Below are 25,266 nucleotides of genomic sequence, written 5' to 3' on the forward strand. Positions count from 1 at the left end.
CGTGCGCCTCTCGGGCTGCAGGGCCGAACTTTTCCTTCTTGCTCCTTCTTTGGCGCGCGTTGGCTTTTACCGCTACGGGACGATGAAGACGCTGTTGTTGACGGGACCAGGCACGTAGGCACCAGGGGCGGGTGAACTGAAAGTTTCGCCATTGTTCATTTCCGTTCGGCTCTGTGTGCACCTGCATTCTGGCGCCAAGATCATCCGTGGCGCGCGGACAACGAGAGCTGAGAGCATTTTAAGCTTAAAATGATAATAACAGAGCAGTGTCAGGCAGCCGGTTTTCGAGTATCCGGCAGCGCAAGTATACGTCAGCGATCGATGTTACAGTCAGGCTCTATTTGAGCGTGCTCTCCGCTACAACAGACATGCTGCGTTGCAGCGCCGAGCATGGAAGCAGGTGATACCTGTACTCCAGTGGCGCTTCCGCAGGCGGGATCGCCCCACCAAGCGGTGACATATTAAAGCGTTATAGACCACATCCGCGAGGTGCCACTGCGTGTGCGCAGGATGGCGTGAGTGCGCTAGATGGCGCCACATGCCCGTGAGCTCCATCAGCGCCTTCTGCGTCGGGACCAATCAGCGCGTACGCAGTGGTACCCCGCGGAAGCGCTTCACGGCAGCGGATAGCGCTATGCTACAGCTCTCTTGTCACCTGATAGCACTGAGTGACCGCCCTATCCCCGGATGTTGTGAGGTGCCTTCCAGACCCCCCCCCCCCCCCGTTTACCACACGAGATTCACTTTCCGCTGCGAGGGGTGCCCGCATCAGAAGACCTTTTCGCGACGACACTCGGGAAAACCGGTTTTCTTGACTGGGGAGAGAACTTTCCTGTACAATGAGCACAGTCCAGTGCTCAATATGGCGGCGGCCGTGGAACTGTTTGTGAAAATGTCTATAGTTTGAGGAAACTAGGCAGTCTTTGAAGGGTAGGGCAAAGATTATGGGAACGTTTAGTACAACAATCGTTTCACTGCAGCCTGAATAGACAAATCATCTGCGAAATATGAAGGCAAGCACAACAAAGGAAACACTGCTCAAACCGAGTTTATTTTAGGATACGTTTTGCACAGATTAACAGCTGCTGCTCATCCAAGTTACCTCTAATTTACTGTGTGCGATTGTTGTGGTTACCAAGGTAATTGCTTTCCCAGGTCATGTTTAATCGTGAGTACGTGTAATTGCCTGCAACAGAAGAAAGAACTTAAGCGAATGACGAAGATAAAGCATTCAAGCACTTCCTCGCGACGACATAATGTGCAGCGCACCGAATGCCAGATAACTTCGAAAAACTTGTACGAATTCAAACATAAATTTGCAGAGGAAATTGTGATAAAACGTTTTCATATTGCACACTGCTAAATACAAAGAGGAACAACCGCCGCTGCCCGGCCGCACTAATGAGCACAGATATCATCCGTGACAAAATGACCGTATTGTCTGCATTCTAATTGAACCGATCAGTTATTCGTTCAATTCATTTCATCTGATCGGGTGAATTATAAGCAAAAATACATTACATGTTTTGATCTACCGCGAACATAAAGCACCTGCGGCGGCAACACGTTCGTAAGGAAGTAAGAGTTTGGCTGTCTGTGTTGCGCCGCCATGATCTGGAACGATACAACGTTGGAAACCGCTCAGCAGTTTTCAGATTTGCAGTTTTGGTTAAATACGAACGCTGAAGTATGAGAGATGGGCGTTCTGCACGTGCGCAATATTTACTAAGTGCATTTCTTACACCTTCAAAGTAGCTTGGTCTTCCCTTCCAAGCCTCCCTCAATTCTAAAACACTATAGCTTTGACGTCAGCCTCACTTTATCAAGGAAAAACTGAAGCAGACTGGCCACTACTGTGCACGTTGCTTATCGGCATTCGCATGGTCCCTCTTGTCTGCAATCTGCTCGCGTTCAGTTTTATCACTTGGGTGCATGTCAAATTCAGAAAGCTTTCATCAACGTAGCCGAAGCTTCCACCACTGACTAAAATATACGGGCGTTGCTTACTGCTGGAAGTGGGCGTTATGAACGCTAAGAAAGCTTATTTGTTTGATGAAGTGCGTTCAGAGATAGTCGTAAAGGTGCAATGACCTCGCCACCGACTTAAAACCGCGCTGCCTTCAAGGAAACAAAAAAAGGGCGGTCATTTTCATCTTGCCCTCCACTCAAAATCGGCAAAAAATATTTTTCTTTTTTTTCGTAGGTATAGTACTTCTAATAGGCCATATATATATATATATATATATATATATATATATATATATATATATATATATATATATATATATATATATATATATATATATATATATATATCAACGCCAAGCCGCCACTAAACAGTCACCAACCTGTTTGAACAATGGTCATGTTGGCCAATATTTATAGTCTTCGCCGATGCCTAAATTTTAATTTTTATCTTTTTGCCTCTTTCATTCTTTAATGAAACAAGAAATGGTGCTGCCTGAAAAAAAACAGCGCCACGTCCAGCTGTTCAGCGCATGATATCTCCTTATCCGCAAGAATTCATCTAGGTCCTTATTTGTCTTTTATGATGATCTAAAATTGTTGGATAATGCAAATAAATTTTAAAATTATTGTCTAAAAAGATGCTGCTGACGAAATGAATAAAACCTGTAGCGATAAATTTCCGAACTCTACTGACACAAAGGCTATTTCTACCGAAAATGGAGATGTTAAGATCCATAAAAAGTGGAAAAACGAAGTATTGCTATCGCCACCACCATCCGGTATAGCAAACAGCAGTGTTGCCAAGACAGTATTTCTTGATGAGACCTCTGGGGCTGAACTGTACCGCCCCTCGCTTCCAAACAAAGATTATGAGATCCTTTGTAATCTTGACGGCACAAGCTTGAACAGAGGACCAAGAAAATCTGATTGTCCGTTTTATCTGCAGTATGTCCTCATCTTACTGCTGAACAAAACTTGATCACCAGAGAGAGCAATATTGTACAATATTGTTTGTTTGTTTATTGATACTGTCAGCCTAAGAAGGGCTTACAGGAGTGGAGAAAAAATACAACAAAGAAAAGGCAAGTCCCGCTCCAAATCGACCACAAAAAGACAACGACAATGCAAAGCAGAGGTATTATATGTAAAAAGTGAGAAAAAAATTAATAGAGTTGTATTCAGTGCCTCAATCAACAAAGGGCACTCATGCAGCTTCCATTTATGCGTATTCTTTCTTGACCTCCAACAATCAATGGTAAGAAATAATTGTCCAAACATATCGAATGGCTTAAGCTATTTGTGTCAATCTCTTAGAATAGTGCTGAAACATACCACATGCTTCCATGCATTCTTCATCGGAATCGAAGTTATTGTAGTCGTCCCCGCATCCTCCGTATGTGAATTTCTGGCATGATATTCCATTAAAATACCAACCAGGAATCAGGGCTCTGCAAGGTCCTTCATCGGGCATCTTACTGCATAATTCTTTGAACACAAAGTGAAGAAATATGCGCATTAAAAAGAAGTCGAACAGCATCCAAAAACATTGTTTTTTTTTTCTACTCCGAGGACAGTGGTTCAATACATGCTGTTGTTCCTATAACTGCATTGCAATTATAACAAGGCAAGTAATTACTTTCGATAGCACACACCCACATGAGAAGTTCATTGAAACCTTCAACGCCCAGTGTTGCTGTTTCGCGACATGCCGAATATACGCCGTTCACTCATTTCGGCATAGAACTTGGATACAAATTACAATAGTAGTATGCTCATTGTAAACATGGCTTTCCAACAACACTATATTGCGCCACCTTGGGGTGGCTATGTGAAGAAAGGATTGCTTTTTCAGACGGCGGCAACTCGTCCTATTCAGTAAGAACGTCACAAGTTTCATTCCACTTCGGAGAGGCTTTTAAATAAAATTTTCTCGCCGATAAGTGCTCCTTTAACTGCCGGAAAAGCGTTAACATAACGAGGAAAAATCAGAGAATAAATTTTGCACAGACAATCATTTAATGAAGTTGTCCTCAGTTTTCTTCCAAAGGGTTAAAAAAGATCACCATGTAAGACACTACAAAAACTCATGGATTTCGATGTGAAAAGCAGTCCTAGATGCTTTTCGATTTCATCTCTTAAATTTCTAAGAAGGAAAAAAAACACAAAGACACAAGTGCTTTCATTATGATAAGGCTGCGATATTTACTTCAAATAAGATAGCTGCTGCGCTTTTTGTTTCCAGAGGATTTTGGGCTCGTTTGAAAAATTTAGTAAGTTCTATCAGAACTTCCATAATAACATTTCGCTCCACTGAAATACCGGCGATATACTCTACCTCTGCATTCCTCTTTTCTTTCAGGATCAGCACATATTTTCACGCCAGGGTTTTCAAAATAAAAGGCCGCACCTGCAAGGAGTAGGGATTATTAGATGCTTCGTGTTTAATTCAAATATCCACAATCCATATCGTAGGCCAAACAGGAGAGTTGTAATATACGTGCTATGCGTTCGCTCCCTTCAGGCTAATAATAATCCCGACATCTGTTATTAGTTACAATGTAAGTCATTAGTAAAGCCAGCGGGATGAGTGTCACATGAAAAATTGGCGGTGGTTTAGCTCTGGTTAAGCCAGGAGTGACGCGATAGCTACATCTGGCCGAGTGGAACTCGCTCAGTCGAATCGTAAAGTCAGTCTTTCGCCGCTCCGTTTCGCTGGGCGTTCCTCCTTCATCTTCATCCCACTTGACACGGCGCATGCGCACAGCTGTTGCAGCTGTTGCGCGCCGTGCCACAGGCAGCAGTATCCTCTCCGCGCCACGCCACCAACCCACGTGGCCAACCACGTGACCGACCAACCAACGGCGCCGCCACGGAGCTCAAGTGCTGCCACGCTGAAGGGTCGAAGAGGTGGCGTAGTGTAGCTATCGCTACAAAGACTTTGCGGAAGCCGTGCTAGTATGTGAAAATAATGCTGCGATCTTCGAGGTAGTTAATGATTTGACTGTAAACGATATGCTCCAGGAAGTTGCAAAAGGTGCTGGTTGTTTGCATGTTAACGGTAAGCAACCTCCTGGAATTGTTTAACGTACATTGACATCGCATAGTACGCGAGTCTTTAGAATTTCGCCTCTACCGAAATGCCACCGCCGCGGCCGGTATCGAAACCGCATATTGGAAGATAGTTAAGTGGGGAGTAAAGCTGACATTATTTGAAAATAGGTGTTACCTTGGATATCCGCCAGTCATTAGGAACTAATCCGTTTGATAATGATTACGGAGGTCCAATCCCTCTGCTGTAATGCCATGACCATGGCGAAATATTGCAGATAACAAAGAAGGAAATTTAGTGCTCAACCGAGCAGGAAGTAGAACGCTGCACAGCGTTCGACTTCGACGCAGGTTGCGTGCTGAGAAATGAAACGAAGAGGCTCCACCGAACGCTGAATGCACAAAGGTATGAGAGAAACAACCGCACACTTGGTTCGAATACCTGCAGCGAACGTGCCTCCAACCTGACTAATGCTATATGTATGGTATATGCCAAGAGAACTCGTTTGACGCCACCCGAAATGGTGTGCGACAAATGGTTCCCTCACAATTTTGATACAGAACTCGTTTCTTGAGGAAAGGAAATGGCGCAGCAACTATCTCACATCTCGGTGGACACCTCAGCCGCGCTTTAAGGGAAGATGTCAAAAGTCTGGCAAGGCACACAATTGAAGGTTCATATATCGTCGATTCGAGTCCCTGTCTCAAACTAGTTGCCAAAATGCCTAGAAATCATATGACACAAGAAATCATATGACACCACCCGGAACGCTATACTACAAATGGTTGCTCACAGTATTGCCGCGAATGTTGTCGGCAAAAAATGGCACCACATCGAGGTTAGCCAGCGTATACGTATAGACGAACGAGATGCATATTGTCTCAAATGGCGGTGCTCGGCTTCCTGTGTGCGTCATACGGGCGCTTGATGACGTCACCCTATTTTTCTTGCCATCGCTGGTATTTTCTGTACCTCTGCGAGTACACACACTAACAAACTAACACATGCCGCCGGCTTTTGTAGCGATAGCTACACTACGCCACCTCTTCGAACCTTCAGCGTGGCACCACTTGAGCGCTGTTGGTCACGTGGGTTGGTCACGTGGTGCGGAGCAGCTGCTGCTGCCGGCGTCGCGGCGCGGCGCGCAACAGCTGCAACAGCTGTGCGCATGCGCCGTGTCAAGTGGGAGGAAGATGAAGAAGGAACGCCCAGCGAAACGGAGCGGTGAAAGTCTGGCTTTGCAATTCGACTCAGCTAGTTCCACTAGGCCAGATGTAGCTATCGCATAAATGTTTAGACATCGCGCGTCGTAAAAACTGTCTGTATAAAAATCTAGGGGTAACGCAAAGTTTATTGCGCATGTGTGGAGTCGTTTTCATTTGGTTCTCGGTACTTTGGGTATTCACACACACCACCAATCTCCAAAGTCTGAGTTTTGTTAGCACGTCAGGGGTGTACTCACTTCTCTAGTGGCGAGTGATGAAACACGTTCGTTCTTAAGAGGTACCTAGTAAATCGCAGTTATTGTTTCTGTACAAATAAAAATTATTTTCTAGTTCACACGCCGCCAGTTCTAGATGTGTTTTGAAGGCACGCGTCAATAAACATTTATAAAAAGTGTATAGCCTTCCTCATTCATTACATACCTGGCAGTGTGACACACTGATTGTAAAGACGTGCAGCCTACCCTCTACCATTGCCCCATGAAATCGCGAAAAAGCACTGCTTGATGAAATTTGACTTCGTATCTGATCTTTAACCTCAGAGGAACACTCTGATATCACGTAGACAAACGGATGGATCCTGTATAGGACAAGCAGAAATGCAGAGGAAGGGAGTCAGTGTCGACATTGATCGTCACATTACACAAGTGTTCTTTTTTGCGCTTTGGTTTGCTAATTCATTTGCCAACTGCCATCTCAACAGGTACGTACAGCACCAGCTCGCTCCAGAAAAGGCAATATAGACATGATAAAAAGACCGAAAATAAGACGCTACACGGCACCCACATCACAAGTACACATAAAAAATAAGGCATTCACAATAAAACTAAAAGAACCAATATGTGCAGCTCTATTCACTTTCACCGGTGCGCACAGCGCAAATCGGTGCCCATAACAGCCAATGGCTAAATGTTAGAATCTCAAGGGAACTTTATCCAAGAGAGTCTGAGCCCTAAGCAGCATATGAGCCTGGGATTGGTCGCTGTCGAGAGTGTGCCAGCCTTGGTCATATGGTTTGCGAAAGCCTTGCACTAAACACATGTACGGAATGGGCGGGCGTAGGGTAATGGCAATGGCATGAGGCAGCTATCGTGGTTATTTCTGCGCCACGGGGAAACCATCCGAAACCGTCCAGTTGCTGTCGAAAAGGGTTGTATTATTATCTTATTCTGCTGCTTATGCATAAGGGAGTCGTTGCTTGGAAGACCCGAAATATATTTTATTTTGCACTCAGAGATTTTGTATTCCCGCGTTTAATGTTTGCGATTTCTTTTGTCAAATGTAGGACCAAGATCGTCAAAAGCAGAAAGTGGTTTCTGCCTTAAATATGATGTAGCGTTTCTGTTCACTCCGTGTTTCATTCAGAACAAAGTTTTCTGTATTAAAGGAACATTTGGCAGCAAGTATTAGTGTTTTGTTGCTGTGATAAATTCTCTTTAGTTTCCTGTTTGTAAAATAAGAAAACGTCCTTTATATACAATATGAAACGCATTGAAAACATGCTTTATATACATTATGAAACGCATCGAAATGGTCTGAAAAAGGCATGCACACAAAGGTAACTTACGCGCCGTGAAGAGAAGAGCAGCGACTAGAAGTACGCGCATTTCGTCCAGAAGAGTATGCGGCGACGGTGCTACTCTGCACGGGGCGTACTCCTGCTACTTGGCAAAGCTGGCCGCTTTTATGTTGTGGCTATCAACAGTTCCAGGCAAACGGTCGGAAGAAGTCTATGACAATATTCATTTTTTTTTAATTTGCAAAAATCTCTGGAATGCGCGGCAAAGCTCCTTCATAAAGTTTTCGCACCGATGACTTTTCATTAATGTCAATCACGGATTGGCCTATGCGAATAAAGCTAGTATTTGCGAAGAAAGGACAAGGAAGCACGCCTGCTTTGCTCAAAACCGGAATAGTTATGGTCCATTCTATCCATTTACGTCCTTAGGGCGCCGCCGCGGTGGCTGAGTGGTTATGGCTCTCGGCTGCTAGCCTGAAAGACGCGGCTTCGATCCCGGCCGCTGCGGTCGAATTTCGTTGGAGGCGAAATTCTAGAGGCCCGTGTACTGTGCGATGTCAGTGCACGTTGAATAACCCCAGGTGGTCGAAATTTCCGGAGCCCTTCACTATGGCGTCTCTCATAGCCTTAGTCGCTTTGGGAGTTATACCTCCGTAAACTAAACTGAACTCCTTAGGGCGTTCGTAAAAAGTTTAACATTTAAACGCAGACGCTCACCTCCTTTCTTTTTGTTATTGCGCCTGCGTGCGTGCTGGCATGAAGTATTGTTTACAAATATAGATACATAGATTTTCTAGGGAAGCCCACTAACGTCCGGGGCTCCGGCCCAAAAATCCAGCCTTCTACATACAGTGGTGAGCCTTCGCGAGGTCCGCGCCGGATCAGGTGTTTCTGCCGCATAGCACGCTCACTTTCTCAAATTTTAAAGGTTTGTAATATATCATAAACTTATTTTTCGGCCAGTTGGTGCTTATCTTTAAAAGATGGGAACAGCGCAAAGAAACATGGACGGAAGGAAAGAACCACGTGCAAGCGCTGACTAACAACTCATCGCTTTATCGTAGCGCTTTGAACTATATAGGAGGAGGAGGAGGAGGAGGAGGAAAGTACGACACAAAGTACAATACTAGAACGACACCCATACAAATACACATCACAGAATTATTCAATCCAATTTTCTCATTTCGGCTCTGCTTATTCAATCGCCTACTGATTGATGTTGATGTGCACATGAATCGTCATTTTTTCGCGTCATTTTTTTGCAAAGATACGTCTACCTGTTGCTATCTGAAAGGCAGGGATTTCAAACTGTTCCCGCAACCGACTGGACAGCAACACATGACATTTCTTGGGAGAAGCTTTACAATCGGTCTAATGTGAGGCTGCATGCTTATTTTCAGGAACTGGAGCATAAGCATATTTCAACAACTATGTGCAGTCAATTGCTGCTTTAAGAAATCCTTCCATAGCCTGCTTGCGACTAATTAGTTGCCCCTATAACTAAACATTCGGCCACATCATGCAATCGTGGAAGTACGCACAAAAATATACAAAAATGAAAGGTAATGTCATTAACACCTTAAATGCTACTCAATATCCGGTCTAGAATATTTGGTTATTACTATGATATTATATTTATTAACACAATATGCGGACACGGCAACACCTCACGTCTTGCCGATTGCACAGCCCGGAGTTCTGCCTCAGATGTGCTGGAAGCCTTAAGTTCGCAGAGAATCCTGGCCACTCGGTGGCCTGAACGTTCTTCGGTCTGAAAACGGGCATTGCACGTCATCCAATATCGTAGTTTTTGTAGCCTTGTGAATTTATTCGCAGCCTAAACAATCGGACGTGACAGATAGGCAGTAATTGGGGATTAAGGTTTTCGTTTTTTTCTGAATTCAGCGCAATTTTTTTGCTGTTTATATCGCAACGAAAATTTTAGGGGTCTTTTTTCGCTGAATATACTATCCCATAAAAGAATAACTGGATATTTTTCTTTCATACATGCGGCATCCCTGTGCGGTCAGAAATCACATATAAATTTTCTTCTCTTATAAAAATTGATGTACAACTTATCGCTCAGCCGTTGGGTTTAGAACAATGGTTTAAATATTAAATGCAATAGCCGTAAGCAAATGTAGCAGCATAGCGAGTAAAGTGATAGGGCGGTAAAAAAAAACGTGCATAGAATGTAGATACATAAAACCACATTCCGCATGAACAAGCTCAACAAAAAAAATCGCAAACGAAATGTGAACAATGCGCACACAGTTGTCTCGCTTTCGCAAATTGAACCAGGCGTTTCTTTCTTGTCTCATTTATGTCGAAATAACGTTATTCAATTGTGAAAAAAAGTGTCATCATTTCATGTTTGCGATGCGCCGCTGACTCCTCCCCTCCGCGAACGACCGATGAAGGCCGCAAACGCTTGACACGAACAAAGCCTCGCATTAAAAAGGAATCATCCACTCTCCCTCACCCGCCGCGTGGCTCAGTGGTTAAGCGTTCGGCTACTGATCAGGAGTTCCCGGGTTCGAATCCGACCGCGGCGGCTGCGTTTTTATGGAGGCAAAACGCTAAGGCGCCCGTGTGCTGAGCGATGTCAGTGCACGTTAAAGATCCCCAGGTCGTCGAAATTATTCCGGAGCCCTCCACTGCGGCACCTCTTTCTTCCTTTCTTCTTTCACTCCCTCCTTTATCCCTTCCCTTACGGTGCGGTTCAGGTGTCCAACGATATATGAGACAGATACTGCGCCATTTTGTTTCCCCAAAAACCAAAAACCAAAAAAACTCTCTCCTTCTCTCTTCCCACCTCTCCCTCACCCTTTGCCTCCTTTCCCGCGAGTCTTCACGCGCCGCCAACGACGAACGCTTTTTGCACTAAGGGGGTTCTAATTCTAACGCATAAAAGAAATAATGCTTGTTTTAATCTGAAGAAAATAGGAAGCCGCAATGAAAACCAGAGCAGGGCTTTCCCGTTCCACAAAGCGATACTCTGTGGCCGCGTGGCTGTATAGAGCGCGACAAAACCTCAGAATATTTTCAATGCGAAGAGCGCTCCCTCGTCGCAAGCATGAGCAGCGCAGCATCAAACGAGCCGAAGGCCCCAAAAGAAATTCATAAAGTGCGTTGCACTCCCGTTCGCATGTGAGAGGTAAAGTTCGTTTTTGATCGGCATAGTCTCGCAATGAGCGAACGCCTGAGATAGAACCGCCGTGCTGCCTCGTTGTCGCTCCTGCTACGGGCGCTATAGGCCACGTATATTTCAAAACGGCTGCCAGTTGTGCCACAAGCGGGGCGGGCAGGGCAGTTTTTATTTTTTCCTTGGTCTTCCCAGCACCTTAAGAGCGCACATTTAAGAACTGTACATAGTAATTACGCTTACAAACTAGAAAGCTCCGTGCTAAATAAAGCATGAAGCGACGCAATAATGCTTCAGCGAGTTCGCGTCAGCAGCTTTAAACATGGGAGTCAAAAATTCTTTACAGGACCGTCTCATATTTGTGTTTCACGTCTTTTTTTTGAAAATCAACAAATTTTACTATATAACGTGATGCCCCGAATATTGTTGTCGCGCTGAGGTGTTCCTCATCACGTCTTAACTACCCCAGTCATCACAGAAACTGTGATAATAAAAGATTGCGTTTCTAAAAGAGTCGGCAACACACATTCTGCTATCTATTTCTCGGTATTTTAGCAGCGGTCCAGACAACATCACTGGTGTTTTTGTTAATGCCAGTACTGTCGTCCGGATAGTCTGAAGCAGTGGTCTTATGGTAGATTGTCCGCCTCGCATTCAGGTGGTGCCGGGTCCGATCACCGCTGCCGCCAAGAGCAAGTGTTCTGATCTTGTAGGCGACTGTACTGAATAGCAGAGAAATATTCCACTGTTTTAAATACTAACCTTCACAAAAGACTCCATGAAGTTACCCCTGTTTTTCATTGCACATATGCTTGTAAATGCACATGTTAGACTGTAATTTGCTACTTTCACATGCAGAGAGCATTGCTTCATGGAAAAATACTTTAACTGCTTTAAGTTCTGTCTGATATGTGCAATGATAAAATGTGTCGCTGAAAAATTGGGAGACATGTATAATCACTAAAGCTTGCTTGAACAAAGACTTCCACACAGTGGTATACTTTGTACCTTTGACATCCACATGCAGGCGACAGTTCAAAATGTTGCATAAGAATAAATCACTCAATTTACCAATACTACCACGGAGGCCTCAAAAGAAATGTGTTTTAGAGTTCAGTATTGCTATGTTGAAATCGCGTGGTTAGATGATTGTTTTACTGGAAAGTTGCGATAAGAAACCAAAAACATTCAAGAAAATATTTGGATGCACAGAACCAAGTTATACTGACGCAAAAAACACAGACTCAAAAAAATGTGCCGTGGTGCCCACTAGCGCCATAGGCAAAAACATTAGAAATAAATATAATCGTCTTATCGGCTCACATCAACGTAGTCCAGCTCCCTGTATTTTTCTTCCGTTCAATGAATAAAATTCATTAAACAACCACTGATTAACCCTAAAAAGCAGTTCACTATTTTTACACGTCCCCGGGGTTGGACACCATTGGTATGCAGCGAAAAAACATCCACAGCAGCTGCGTTTCCTCAAAATGTCTCCCATGCGTCTTTTAGAACGCTGATGGTGAACCCAGCGTCGGCCGCACTATGGAGCTATTGAGGTCACGACGGAATTCTCTGAGGAGAAACATTCTGCTGCCTTCGAGTTTATGGAAATTATAGTATAGACTTTGCTTTAAAAGCTGTTTAACCTTCCGCGGGCGGCCGCGCTTCGATGGAGGCGAAACGCAAAAGGCGTCCGTGTGCTGTGCGATGTCAGTGCACGTTAAAGGTCCCCACGTGGTCGAAACTACTCCGGAGCCCTCCACTACGTCACCTCTTTCTTCCTCCTTTATCCGTTCCCTTACGGCGTGGTTCGGGTTTCCATCGAGATATGTGGGACAGTTACTGCGTCATTTCCTTTCCTGAAAAACCAATTTTTATTTCTTTTTCGTACCGTGTATCGTATATTTATTTATGTAAAATGCATCCAAAAACTAAAAGGCGCGACGCCTTTGGCTCCTTTCAAAATATTAAAATAAATGGCGCGCATTATGCCATGGTTTCTACCATTGGTCTGATGATGCATTTGTACTTCGCCACAACCGGAGAAAAAAGTTTTACAGCGAAAAAATGATATAGGGAACTCGTCCGCGACAGCCATTCCGCCCTCCTTCACTCAGGCTAGGCTTTTAAGGCTTTAAAGGGCTTTTAAGAAGCGGGATAAGCCCGCTTGCCGTCGCCTGACTCAAATTTTTCTGATGGAAAGTCGCTACGCATTGCCCTGTCTTCGAATGACATAATCGGGTACCCGTTGAGTGCTCTCGACAAACGTAGCGCATACCCTACGTTTGACACGACCAGCTCATCTCCATTTACTGCCTCGGATGCACCGTGCTTCGATGAAAAGCTCCTGCCGTCGATCACAATACAGGGCACCTCGAACAATAAGCTCGGTGCGGTGCGCCGTTAATAATATTAATAATTGGTTTTTGGGAAAATGAAATTGTGCAGTATCTGTCTCATATATCGTTGGACACCTGAACCGCGCCGAAGGGAAGGGATAAAGGAGGAAATAAAAGAAGAAAGGAAGAGAGGTGTGCCGTAGTGGAGGGCTCCGGAATAATTTCGACCACCTGGGGATCTTTAACGTGCACTGACATCGGACAGCACACGGGCGCCTTAGCGTTTTGCCTCCATAAAAACGCAGCCGCCGCGGTCGGGTTCGAAACCGGGAACTCCGGATCAGTAGCCGAGCGCCCTAATCACTGAGCCACCGCGACGGGTGCGCCGTTACTCAAACGTTAGATTTCCGCCTGCTGCTAACTCGCCAATCTGACGTCTGTCTTTCCTGATGATTTCATGCTGACCGCAATGCTCTTTTTCGCAGCTTCCTTCTCGCGGAGCGGAAAAACTGACATTTTCGCGCCCTTCACGAGTCTTGTTTTCACTTCCTGCGCTTTCTGCAGCCTTTTCTAACTAGCAGGTTTTCGCGAATACCGGCTGACTGCTTACAGCCACCTGACTGCTGTTTTCTAGCGCAGGCGGCCTCTGTTCCTCTCGGGAAGCGGAGCTATTCACCATCGCCAGTTCACCGGCCCTTCTCAAATACTTGATCTTAGCCAACTTGAGCTCTGGCAGCTGGCGATCTCCTCATGCCATCGACGTCGCGTACTCAAAGTCCTGAGATTTTTTTGCTCGAAGAGCAGCGTCTTTCTACCATTCAGCTTAGCCAGCTCAGCCTGAATGCCCCTTAAGCGCGCATTCTACGCTTCGAATTCTTACAACACATCGAGTGTGGGCTGGCGCAGATATAACTCTCCCTGCTGCTTTCCGTACCTCTTAACTATCCTATCGGCTCCAACACATGCACAGAGGCGTGACCAATGAGACCAAGGAAACTCACAGGTTCGATTCGTTGTTCCGCACTGTGAGTTCCTTGGTGTGGGCGTCCGCCGGCATTTTAACCACACGTCGCTGGTCCTGTGCACGTTGTCGTCGCCTTGCCTCGACCTTCAGGTGCCCGTCGAGTTTCTTTCTCTATGCGCGGCTTTTCCTGACCGGATGCAGGCTAGCGTCGCTGGCACACAGCTGCGGTCCTTGCCGCCGTCTCTCTGCAGGTCATCTCGAATGGTGCTGCTTCTTTCCTTCCTCTGGTCTTTCCGAACTGTCGGCGGCTGGCTGTTCCGTAACGTCGCCTCTTGTCCGCTGTCGTCTTCGGTCGCCACCTCTGCTGCGTACGCCTTGTCTTTACTTTGCTTGCAGAGGCATGCCGTCTACAGCACCAGTAATATCTTGGTGGTTCTTCTGCCACTTTGTAGCCGAAACCTTGTACCCAGGTGCATCCGTCCGAGAGTGAACTTTGTCAGGCAAAAAGGTGCTCTTGTAGACGAATGTTCTTTCAGCAAAAAAAAATAGGCAAGTTTATGTACGCTTATTTAGAGGGTAAACATAGCAACATCACGGTCTAACATAGCAGAACCTCCTCAATCGGCAGAGCGGGAGGCGCAGACCACTTAACCTTAAACCAGAACGACGGGCTGGCTATCGGGCTCGATTTTAAACTCTCGAGAATTCGTCTCAGGTTCAGGGAGCATTCAACAGTAGCAAGCCTCAACACTATTGGTTCCCTGCTGCGTGCAAAGCCCTTCAAACTTGAAAGTACTAATAAGTGTCCCCTAAAACACACACATCAAAAACATCTAATTAGTGAAAACATGCGAAGCGCAGAGTGACCATCGCAAAAGTGATTGGCCCGCCGAATCGCAAGTCCCGGTACCCAACTTTGACAGTACACTCGAAACCCTCGGTTACTGTAACAAACAAAAGTAAACTAAACGGACCTCGGAGTCGATAGTGAAATTTTTATGGCGAAAGAGGATCTGCGACCAAAGAGCGCCATGGCACAAGGTTTCTTCTTCTAATCAAGGTGCGGTCAAAGACCCATATTCCGAGCACTTCACCCCAGACAAGCCGGGCACCAGGAAAAAGGAAGCTTGTGCCCATTGTATCACCGGTGGGTACCCGGCGGCACTGGGGATATCGAACCCCGCACCTCCCGCATGCGACGTGGATGCTCATGCCACTACGCCACCGCAGCGGCTTCGACCTCGGAGTCCCATTCCTCACGCGTCAAGTTGGCGCCTCCCTAGAGCACATTCAGCTTGACCCCTAGCGGTTCCCGCGTTCGAGTCATGACTGTAAACCGTTGGGGTCACAGCTGGGCGACCTCCCCTGGTGGGGGTTGTTGCGCCCTGTAGAAACCCCACTGTTTGCCGCTTTGCACTTTTTCCGAAACTTACGGCCCGGTGACTTTTGAATGACGTCGACACTAGGCTAGGGCGTCAGGCCCTACGTGTATGCCTCGCCACTCGTCGTTGTCTCCACAACCTGTGCAGGCGGGCGCTGACCCTTGTCCATGCGAACTCTCCGCTTTCTACTGCAGGCAGCCTTGTCTGGTCTAACCGCAGGGCGCCTCGCTGGAGCCTGAAGGGCACTCTCGTCCCGTCGGGATTGCTTCGGCGAAATGAATGTCACCCGCTGTTGCCGGCGGTTTCTTGAAGGCGCGGTGCCGTGTCGTGTCAAGGGGAGTTTTTCGGTTGGCATGCACAAAGGTAATGGCCCTGCCATTACTGTGCCGTTTCTTGTGAACCGTTGGTCGCCGGCCGCACGGTGATGCTGTCTCGCCAACGGCTTTCGGTGTTGTTCTACACTCTTGTGAAGACGTATGCCTGCCTATTAGCAGCCACCCTTCTTACCTAGCCAATCACTGCGATGGTTGAGTATACGTATAAGGGTGTGTGTACGTATAAGTATAATAAAGCTCTCTCAAGACGTTTCGCGTACGGCAACAAGAGCAGTGACACCTGTCGGGCTAGTTGGTGTTTTGATTAGACTGTAAGTGATCCGATGTGATCCCTTGAATCGCGTCATAACAGAAAGGTGAAAGTCCGCGCCTATGTGTTGTGTTTCTTCGCCCTCCTTGCCCATTTAGTGCAGCAGCAGGTACTTGCGAAGGATAACTGATATTCAATCAACGCGTAAAATGTCACTTACTAACTTCAACAGTCGCTACATTGTTGCGAAGGCAAGCTGAGTGTTGTATTAGCCTAGCATCCTTCTTTGGCATGTGTGTCAGCACGAACGCGAGCACGAAAGAAATTCTTCATGGCGAGGAGATTACAGATATCCATCATGATGTATCATGTAGTGATTACAGGGTCCTTTAAGGAACCGCGGTGAAATTTATCCTGTCGGTGGATGCGATTTGAGTGGTTTGCTACCTATCCTGGGAGACGAAAAGAGGCATAGACATCTCTGAAGTTCTAGAGATCTGTAACTCTCCAGTTGGCCCACGGTATATTCAAGAAAACCTAAAAAGGCTTCTGCTACAACTTCACGTTTTCGTTCATGTCATACCTTGTTTTCTTTTTGTGGTGTGTACAATTCTAACTTATACCAGCGAATTAACGCTTCAGTACAGATTCTCAATAATATCGCTCTTCAGCTGTCTACAATAATGAGAAGAGCTGGAAATAACACACTACGTCGAGTCCGTTGCTGAACAAGCCGCAATATTACTGCGCAATCGAATTCTGCCCATCAAAACAATTGCGCTCCCAAGTTCGCTCTAGGCATTTACACTCCATGCAGCGTGAATCTTCATACACAAGCAGACGATCGATGAGCCCTGTGCCCTAGGCTTTATGTGCACTTGGCCCACTCTCTTTAATACTTGGGACAGCCGCTGTCATTTGGTCTTGTTTATATTTACCGTTGTGCGGCATATAATATCCCTTGGCTTCCGTCCGCCATAAACAAAATAAAGGGCGCCAAGATAGCTGCTCGTCATCACGCCATTCTCAAAGGCCAATGTAAAGTCCTCGAATCGCACAAGCCCGCTGACAGAACAGGTCCCAGACAAGCTTTACATCAAGAGGAATACGTAATTTACTCGTGGTACCGTGCATGTCAATGTATTATTAACCGTACAGTAAAGAAACTTATTTTGAGCTGTTGCGTTAAAAATTCTGAGGGCACTTGTCTGCTTGCGTGCAGGAATGCGAAAGCATGAAACTTTCTAGAACGCGGGTTTTTTCCTCGACGGCAGTACGCGTTATATTGTCATTTTTTCTGTGTATTTGTATTTTTATTATTTCTATTTCTACTCTTTTATTTTATTTTTCATTCATTGTTAATGTTTTTTTCTTTTTGTTCTGTTTTATTTTTACTTTATTTATTTTAGTTTTGATGACGTCATTTGATTGAGAGGTGAGGCGGCCACTTTCTGCGGACTCATGAAGCAAGTAAGGCTGTCGCCTTAAAAATGCCTCAGTGAGCTCGAGTCGGCTGTCGCGTATCCCCAGGTGCGCGTTTGAGCGCGAAACAGATTCCGTAAACATTTCTGGTGAATAAAATTTAAACTTCAGCTCAAGAGCTCGAAGGATGTAGGAGACGGCAATCTTTTTAGAAAAAACAAGTCTACAAATGTCGCCCATAACGATATGTTTCCGTGCGACTCATCGCATCATGACTGCTTTAAACGCAAGGACCACAGACGCTGGTTGACGTATTGTCTCAGACGGAAACGATGCGGCTCTTCGCGCTCAGTGTTCTGGTCTGCTCGATAGGTAAGCGTCTCAGGGAGCGTGTCTAAGCCAATGCAAAAAGCCAATCCAAAATATTATTTCTGAAAAACTTTTCTAAAAATTGTATATCTTGGTGGCTTGACATTATATGGGTAGTATTTGTGGGTACATGCAATGGCTCTGGAAGAAACCTTGAAATGGAATCAGTCTGGTAGGTTTCCGCAGAATGCTTCCAAAATTTAATTATTAATACAAGTGAGTAATTACTCATTGGCAATCACTAAAGCGCAAGCCATATGAATACAAAGCAAAGCTATACAACTTTCTCAGAAACTCCCTAGTTAAAGAAATATTCGTCCTACTCCAGGGTTCGAACCCCTGACCAAAATTAATTTTTCTTTAACTAAGAAGTTTCTGAGAAAGCTGTACAGCTTTCCTTTGTATCCGCATGGCTGTGCTTGGGTTGATGCCAGTGAGTAATTGTTCAATACAAATTTACTCCACCTTGGGTGATTCCCCTAAACAGTTTAACGAAACAAATTACTCCCTTTCGGTATTTTCAGTTAAATCAGGTCCCATTTTTCAATAATATGTTCTTGGAGGGCTCTTCTCGAACTTCTCAAACTCTTTGATACGCTTTTTAAACACGACATTGAACCTTCTCTTAATATCACTTGCTAGTTTTTCTTTCAATTGGTTTTCAAATATTAGGATACTCTCTACTGATGCTTCTTCTCAATCTAGAACAAGGTTGATCACGCCTAACAGATAGCTCTGCCCGAGCTTCATTCTTATGTCACGCTGATATCCCTTGGGCCAGCATATTCCTGTAAATCACGCACATGGTATAGTACTCAAGATACCGTGGCAGAACACTGGTTCATTTAGTAGGTGGGTTTTTTTTTGCATTGTTTAACAATGTCTACACTCCAAGCATTTCCTCTGTAACATGTCTGGTAGACAATGGCTCACAGATTTTGTAGAAGCTTTCTCTGTGCCTATTCGTATATCTCTCATATACGCAGTATTTGCGATAACACGCTTAGCCACATTCATATAACCGGTCCTGTGCAACCGTAGCATATTGTGTCGCTTATAAATTTTGAATGTTTGCATCCTGCGGTTATCTTCTTTTCAATGAAAATATTTTATAACCTCCATTTCTTTTCTTTGCTGAAGTTTATTGCCCCAGTTTTGTATGAGAAATTTCATAAAAGTTTTTTTAAATGCCTTTTACGTTTTTAATACTTCTAATATTCTTCAACTTTTAGTTTTATGGCATTTTTACAACACAAAAATACTAGGTAGAAGCAAAAATCGCAGCGCACGCGATCTTCTAGAAGCATATACGATATAAGGAAAGGGTGCGAGAACTGCGTATGCGATGCTTCAATTTTCTTGTATGGTCTGATGTACGACCTTTTTTCTGCCACAAGATGTGCCTTTCAATGTGTCATTGGCACACGTATTTCTTTCCGTGTTCAGCGTGCATGAGTGATGTAGCCTTTAAATTCACCTTGCCTTGGTGCAATAAATCAGTTGTGAGTGCAGTGATTGCCCTTGACTGTAGGTGTTTCCTTCTTATATGTTTGTGGTTTTCGCGCTGCAGTTGCGTCTCAATAAAGCAACAAACTTGCCGAAAAAGTAGTTTTACTTTGCAGTTTTCATATAATAGATAATTTTCTAGCATGAAGGTTCACCCGCGAGTCAGTAATGATCTACATAGGCTACTTGCTTTGGGCAATACAGCCCCATATCCCGTACAGCCACAAAAAGCATGATATATTTCTTTGATTTTTCATAACCTTGCTGCCCTGTCTAGCCATAGAATCAGAGAACTTGTAAACGCATCTAGCGCGACAGAAAAGACGACAAGGACAAGAGCTCGTCCTTGTCTGTCCCTCTTCTTTTCTGTCGCGCTACATGAACCAACTCGCCGAGCAGAAAGTATCAGAGAACTTGTGTTCCAGATTCTTCATACAGAACAAATGCATAAGTATTATGCTTTCTGCCGGAGTTAGTATGAATAATGGCACCGAAACTCAAATCTACATAGCATTCCGCGGCAGCAGTTGCCTCCAAAATACTTACCTGCGTTGAAGTAGAATATACGTTCACACGTGTTATGACTGCTTGAAATCAGTGCTAAGTTCTCTGTTCTAACTCACACTTCAACTCTTTCGCAGGGGCTACGCTGTCACAAGGTAAATACTATTTATAACAGAACATTCCTGCCGCACACAGAGGTGAACGGCCTCGACGTGAGGTCATCAAGACCTGGAGGATGCCTCGGTATAGTCCTCTATCAGTGAGAAACGTTTGGAGAAGAAGGTATAGTTTGAAATCCCGCTTTTAATCCTGTGCTCCATTGGTAAGTCAAACAAAAACAGGGGAAGCATGACATAACTTGAAAGGACAAACACGGCGCTGAAAGAAAATTTTTATCGCTCGCGATGCAATGCAAAGGAAAAGAAATTAAAAATTCGCTAAACAAAACAGCGGCCCAGTTAAACAATTGGTGTGAGTCGGCGGCTAAGTGGCGGCAGCGATGGCTGTACTAGCGCTTACTACGCTTTCACTCCAGCGCGGTTCTCCTAGCACGACCCTCGTCAAAAACGACCGTTCTGGATGTTGAAGATTCGCCCTCAACTCGTTGTCGCCTTGTCACCGGGGCCGCTGCCGCTGCTGCTAGGTCTTATTCGCCCGCCGTTCCTCGGTCTGCCAATATTGGCAATATATTGGCAAAGGCTGGTCGTACAAGGGGCCAATGTCAAACCGTCCCTTTCCAATAGTGGGCCAATTTCCTGGACTGCTAGGCTTCTCTCTTGGCGGCGAGGACAACTCGGGGAATCGGATGCTGATGGGTGGCTGTTTTGGAGGGTGGAGGTGAGGTTGGAATGTGGAGGTTTCATTCATATGGCGAAGCTTCATACGCCGCCATCGTTATGTGGAAATGTCATCCTTCCTCTTTAAGGAGTAAAACAATAACAAGAGGAACACTGATTACAGTTCATGCACTCTATGTCACCTTCGTACTCTCGTACTCTCACCGGACTTTCGGACTCACGCCACTTAAAATGCGGTGTGAGAACACGCCCATTCTCTAAAATGAACGGTTGATATCCAGTTGCCAGTGCACAGTAGCAAGTGAAGTTGTTGCCCGATGCTAGAGCAATGTGAAATTATTAAGCAGTTTTCAAATCAGACATCAGGCGAAATGTGTGATATCTACTCCAGTCACCGACATAGTGATGAGTACGCCAGCGCACCATCCGATTCACTTCATCAGAAGGAAATTGCGCTTCTATCTGGCATGAGGTAAACGACGAAATTCCAAAATATTATTGCGCGTAATGCAGTCGTCCACGCACCTGTCTAGAGTGCTCGAGAGCGGTGCACTGCTCGACACGAGTGATGGAAAACCTTTAAAAGAAAGATTTTGCTACACATCGCAAGAACGGGCCATTACCTTGATTACTTGCATAACAGAGCATTAAAATTTTTCTATATTCAAATTTTTGTCTAAAAATGTTGGACATCATTCAATACGAATGCCGTACGTGATAATTTACCACCCTTACACCGAGCGCGCTTTTAAAACTTTTCCGGGGTGGTTTGTAGTGTTTTCTTTGACTGTGCACCGAAGTGCCCCGTTGTGTGCTTTTTTTTTATTTTTATTTATTCAAAATACCCCTAAATGCCCCCAATTTGAGAATATTACAAGGGGGGGGGGGGGGGGGCGGTACAGGCAAGTAATCAAAAGACAGAAATAAATAAGCCAAAAATTCAAGAAACTACAAACAAAAAACGGATAAAAGCATAAGGATCCTTGTTATAAAAATACAAAACGGACATAATTAAACATTGAAGCCTAAATGGCAAGAAACAGAAACATTAACACGGCAGCAGACAGTAAAGTTAATACAAGTTATACAATGTCTATTCACAACGGCCTGAAAATATAACAACGAGAATCATCAATAACGGAAATAAAAGAGAAAAACCTAATGCACTAGTAAGTTTATAATGTACTAAAAGATGTTACGCAGAAGTAGTGGAAAATGGTGGTGGTGGTGGAAACTTTATTACATACAGGGGAGTTTAGGACGCGCAGGTCCTTGGGCCCCCGCACGGCCCCACTGCACTCAAACGTTCATGTCTCGGAGGCTCATAACGCTGGCAGCCCTGCCTGTGGCGATGGCTTGCTTGGCCGGGTCCTCGGAGCGCAGTAGGGTCTCCCAAACCTCCCAAGTGGAAAGGTGTTCCAGGCCCCGCGGGGGAGGATCCGCCGGGCAGAGGAAAAGGATATGATCGAGAGTGGCTTTAGGGTGGTGGCAGAGGGTACAGGAGGGCTTTGTGTGGACTTGGTGATAGCGCGAGTGTATATAAGGGGAGGGCAAGGTGCGTGTTTGGAGCCGCCTCCAAAGTGTCTGTTGACAATTGTCGAGAGAGGGAGGGATGGGGTGGGGGTACAGCCGGCGCTCGGCTTGTTAGTTTATAAAATTTCTCCGGATCGGTGGTGGTAGCAACATATGAAGGGAGAGCGTTCCAGTTTTGGGCTCAACCTTTCTCACGATGCCTCTTTCAGTGAAAGAGGAGTCTTGTCTATTCTTTGTGGGGCCTGCAAATCCTTCCCGAAGGTGAACATAGGATGTTTTGGTCGCTTATTTGCTCTAAGGGATACGAAGAGACCCTGAAGCTAGCCTTAGTTCGTTATACGATTAAAAAAGAAGGCCATTACTGAATAACTGATGATCAACAACAACAAAAAAACATACGCTAGCCCTGCGGAACTTCTCTAATGCACAGGTTTTACATGCGTAGATTGTACAGGAGTGCCCATGACGGGGATCTGCAGGAGAGAAGTATGGTTGAATTACGTGTGGTTCAACGAGAAAAATGGGACTTGCGACTGGTACAAGAAATGGAAGTGCCCCATTAAGGGAAATATCTTCAAGGACAAACTGGAATGTTATGAAAAGTGCGGTCGTAAGTGCTACTTCTTTTACTGCTCTATCAACGAAAGATGCCTATGAAAACTTGTGCTTTTTTTCTCGATCATATACTGTGAACGAGCTCATCAGAACTGTGCATTGTGTAAACGAAAATTAGCAGTCAACGACAAAGTTTACAAACGATTAAATGGCCGCTTTGGGTACCATAGATCTTCATCAACCGAAAGTGCGATATTTTTGCTTTGTTCTGTGCATTTCTTTATTCTCGAGTGTTGCAAAAGGAACGCTGACTATAACGTGCGCAAAAGAAAGTGCCCTCGCGAAGCCGTCGGCAGTGGCTGCTCGGCGCCGATTGTGCCACTGGAAACAGTCAGGTAACCGACCTCATACGCGAGAGCGTCCGCGTGTCAACGGTCGACCGCTTGTGAGAGCGAGCGGCGCATATTTCCGGTTAGGTGCACGAGTTCGCAGTACGATGAGCGACGCGATGGAACGAAGACATGTGCAATGAGGACAGTGAGCGTATTATACTGCGATGCCTAAATTCTATTTTGTGTGCCGTCCTTCTATAATAACTCACACTATACTTGACATGGTCTTGTTTCTTGACTTGGCCAACTACTGCAGTTTTTCGCTTTTCAGAATGCTTTTTGACCAACTCTGTTCCCACTACGAGTTATTGATCAATTCATTCTCGCCCTACCATTGACTTGCCGTCCCGGTTGGCTCATATGGTAAAGCGACTGCTCCGGTTAAGCGGTGGTCCCGGGTTCGAACTCAGGACCAGGACGAATTTTTCTTTAACTGCAAAGTTTTTTAGAAAGCTGTTTAGCTTTTCTTTGTAGCCGTACGGCTGTGCTTGGATGGATGCCAATGAGTAATTACTCCCTTATTACAAATCTACTCCGCCTTGGGGGATTCCCCTAAATATTTGACCGATTCCTAGCCAGGATTTAAAGAGCAAATTAGATTAGAAGAGAAACGTAAATTAGATTTATGTTTATTGCTTTTAGATGCGCACATGCTAGGCATAGTTCCCTCAGTGCTCAGAATGGGCTCTTGCCGTATTATTCTGCCCATTCAAAGATTGCTAAAAGAGGCATCGAAACCCTCTGCTTGGAGTCCTCGCTCCGGAAGTAGTGCTTACATTAGATGCTAGCTAGGTTCCATAATCAATTGGACAGGCTCATTTCGACTGGCTTCCCTGAGTCGGTGTTCGTCCCTGTGACTAAAATGGTCCTTAAGAGGATGAAGGCTGGCGCAAGCAGGAATGAATCGGGGGGCAATGTATCAGCGTCTTGTTGCGGTGCCCTACGGCCACAAAGTCGCTCACAGACTGAAAAAAGTGGCCAACCGGTTCAGTGTACCGGTGGTATTCTCTGGTCCCCAGAAAGCTGGCTCCGCTAAGCCATCGCATACTCGTAACTTGCGAAATGCAAAATGTTGGTTGTCGGAAAAGACATGGTCAGCGTTTCGTAAAATGTGCCACCAATGTATTCTACTAAATTCTCCTGTCTTGCGGAAAGTCCTACATAGTCCAGACGGGGCTTTGCGTGACCGACCAACCTGGGAAACATGCGAAAAATAAAAAAATAATGAGGGTTAGCTGCTTGTTGGACACTGCGGGGCTTACATTAACTGCGTACCACGGTTCCGCGATGTGAGGATTCTGGGCAGAGACAGGCAAAAAACAGCTCGTGAAACACTGAAAGTACTTCACATAAAAAAATGTGGGGCACGTCTATTTATTTCTATGAGGCTGAAAAGAAATTCCTTTCAAGCCTGCTTGAGAAGACCATTTGGTTGTATTTTCCTGTTGTCTTGTACGCGTGCGAATGCGCAGAGTTTTTGGAACGGTAAGCAGGATATTTCACGTAAGACTTTACACAAATTTTAAAACTATAGCTTTTTGAGTTAAAAGAGCGCTTTTTTCGGCATTGCATTGACTGCGGTGTAGGACATCAGAATACAGCCGAGAAATCTGAACTAGCTGACCGCTTACCTTGTATTGAATAGTTAACTTCCGGACTATTGCTGTTAGGCGCTTAATTATTGAGAGGGGAGTAGTCCACCGTATTTAATATCTATGTCAGTTTTTAGAATTTCGAAAACGCGGTTACCCTCGGCGTTGTGGCCGAATAAATTTTGGCTATTTAATTCAAGGAGTTATGTGCACTGGAGAGGTTGCTTTGCCTGCAAGCTTCTCGAAAGCGCATGCATTTGGGAGCGATGTACCAAGAATTTGTTGGAGCACAGCGCCGAGGGTAACCGCGTTTTCGAAATTCTAAAGCTGACATGGATATTAATTACGATGCGCTACACGCCTCTAAGTAATTAAGGAACCTGACAGTAATAGTTAAAAAGTTAACTATTCAATGTTAG

General features: G+C 45.2%; 1 protein-coding gene across 1 annotated transcript in view; it reads right to left on the minus strand.

The window, feature by feature from the left end:
* Positions 1-1,032: 1,032 nt before the first annotated feature.
* Positions 1,033-25,266, minus strand: part of LOC144134487 (BPTI/Kunitz domain-containing protein-like) — a 38,557-nt gene continuing 14,323 nt past the window's right edge. Inside the window, exons 3-5 of the mRNA XM_077667396.1 lie at positions 4,304-4,375; positions 3,301-3,453; positions 1,033-1,186 (exon numbers count right to left, since the gene is read on the minus strand). Of these exons, the coding sequence (XP_077523522.1) occupies positions 1,110-1,186; positions 3,301-3,453; positions 4,304-4,375 (302 nt within the window). The 3' untranslated portion in view covers positions 1,033-1,109. The remainder of the gene's footprint in view (positions 1,187-3,300; positions 3,454-4,303; positions 4,376-25,266) is intronic.

The sequence above is a fragment of the Amblyomma americanum genome, chromosome 5 (genome assembly GCF_052857255.1).
Source record: "Amblyomma americanum isolate KBUSLIRL-KWMA chromosome 5, ASM5285725v1, whole genome shotgun sequence".
Taxonomy (NCBI): domain Eukaryota; kingdom Metazoa; phylum Arthropoda; class Arachnida; order Ixodida; family Ixodidae; genus Amblyomma; species Amblyomma americanum.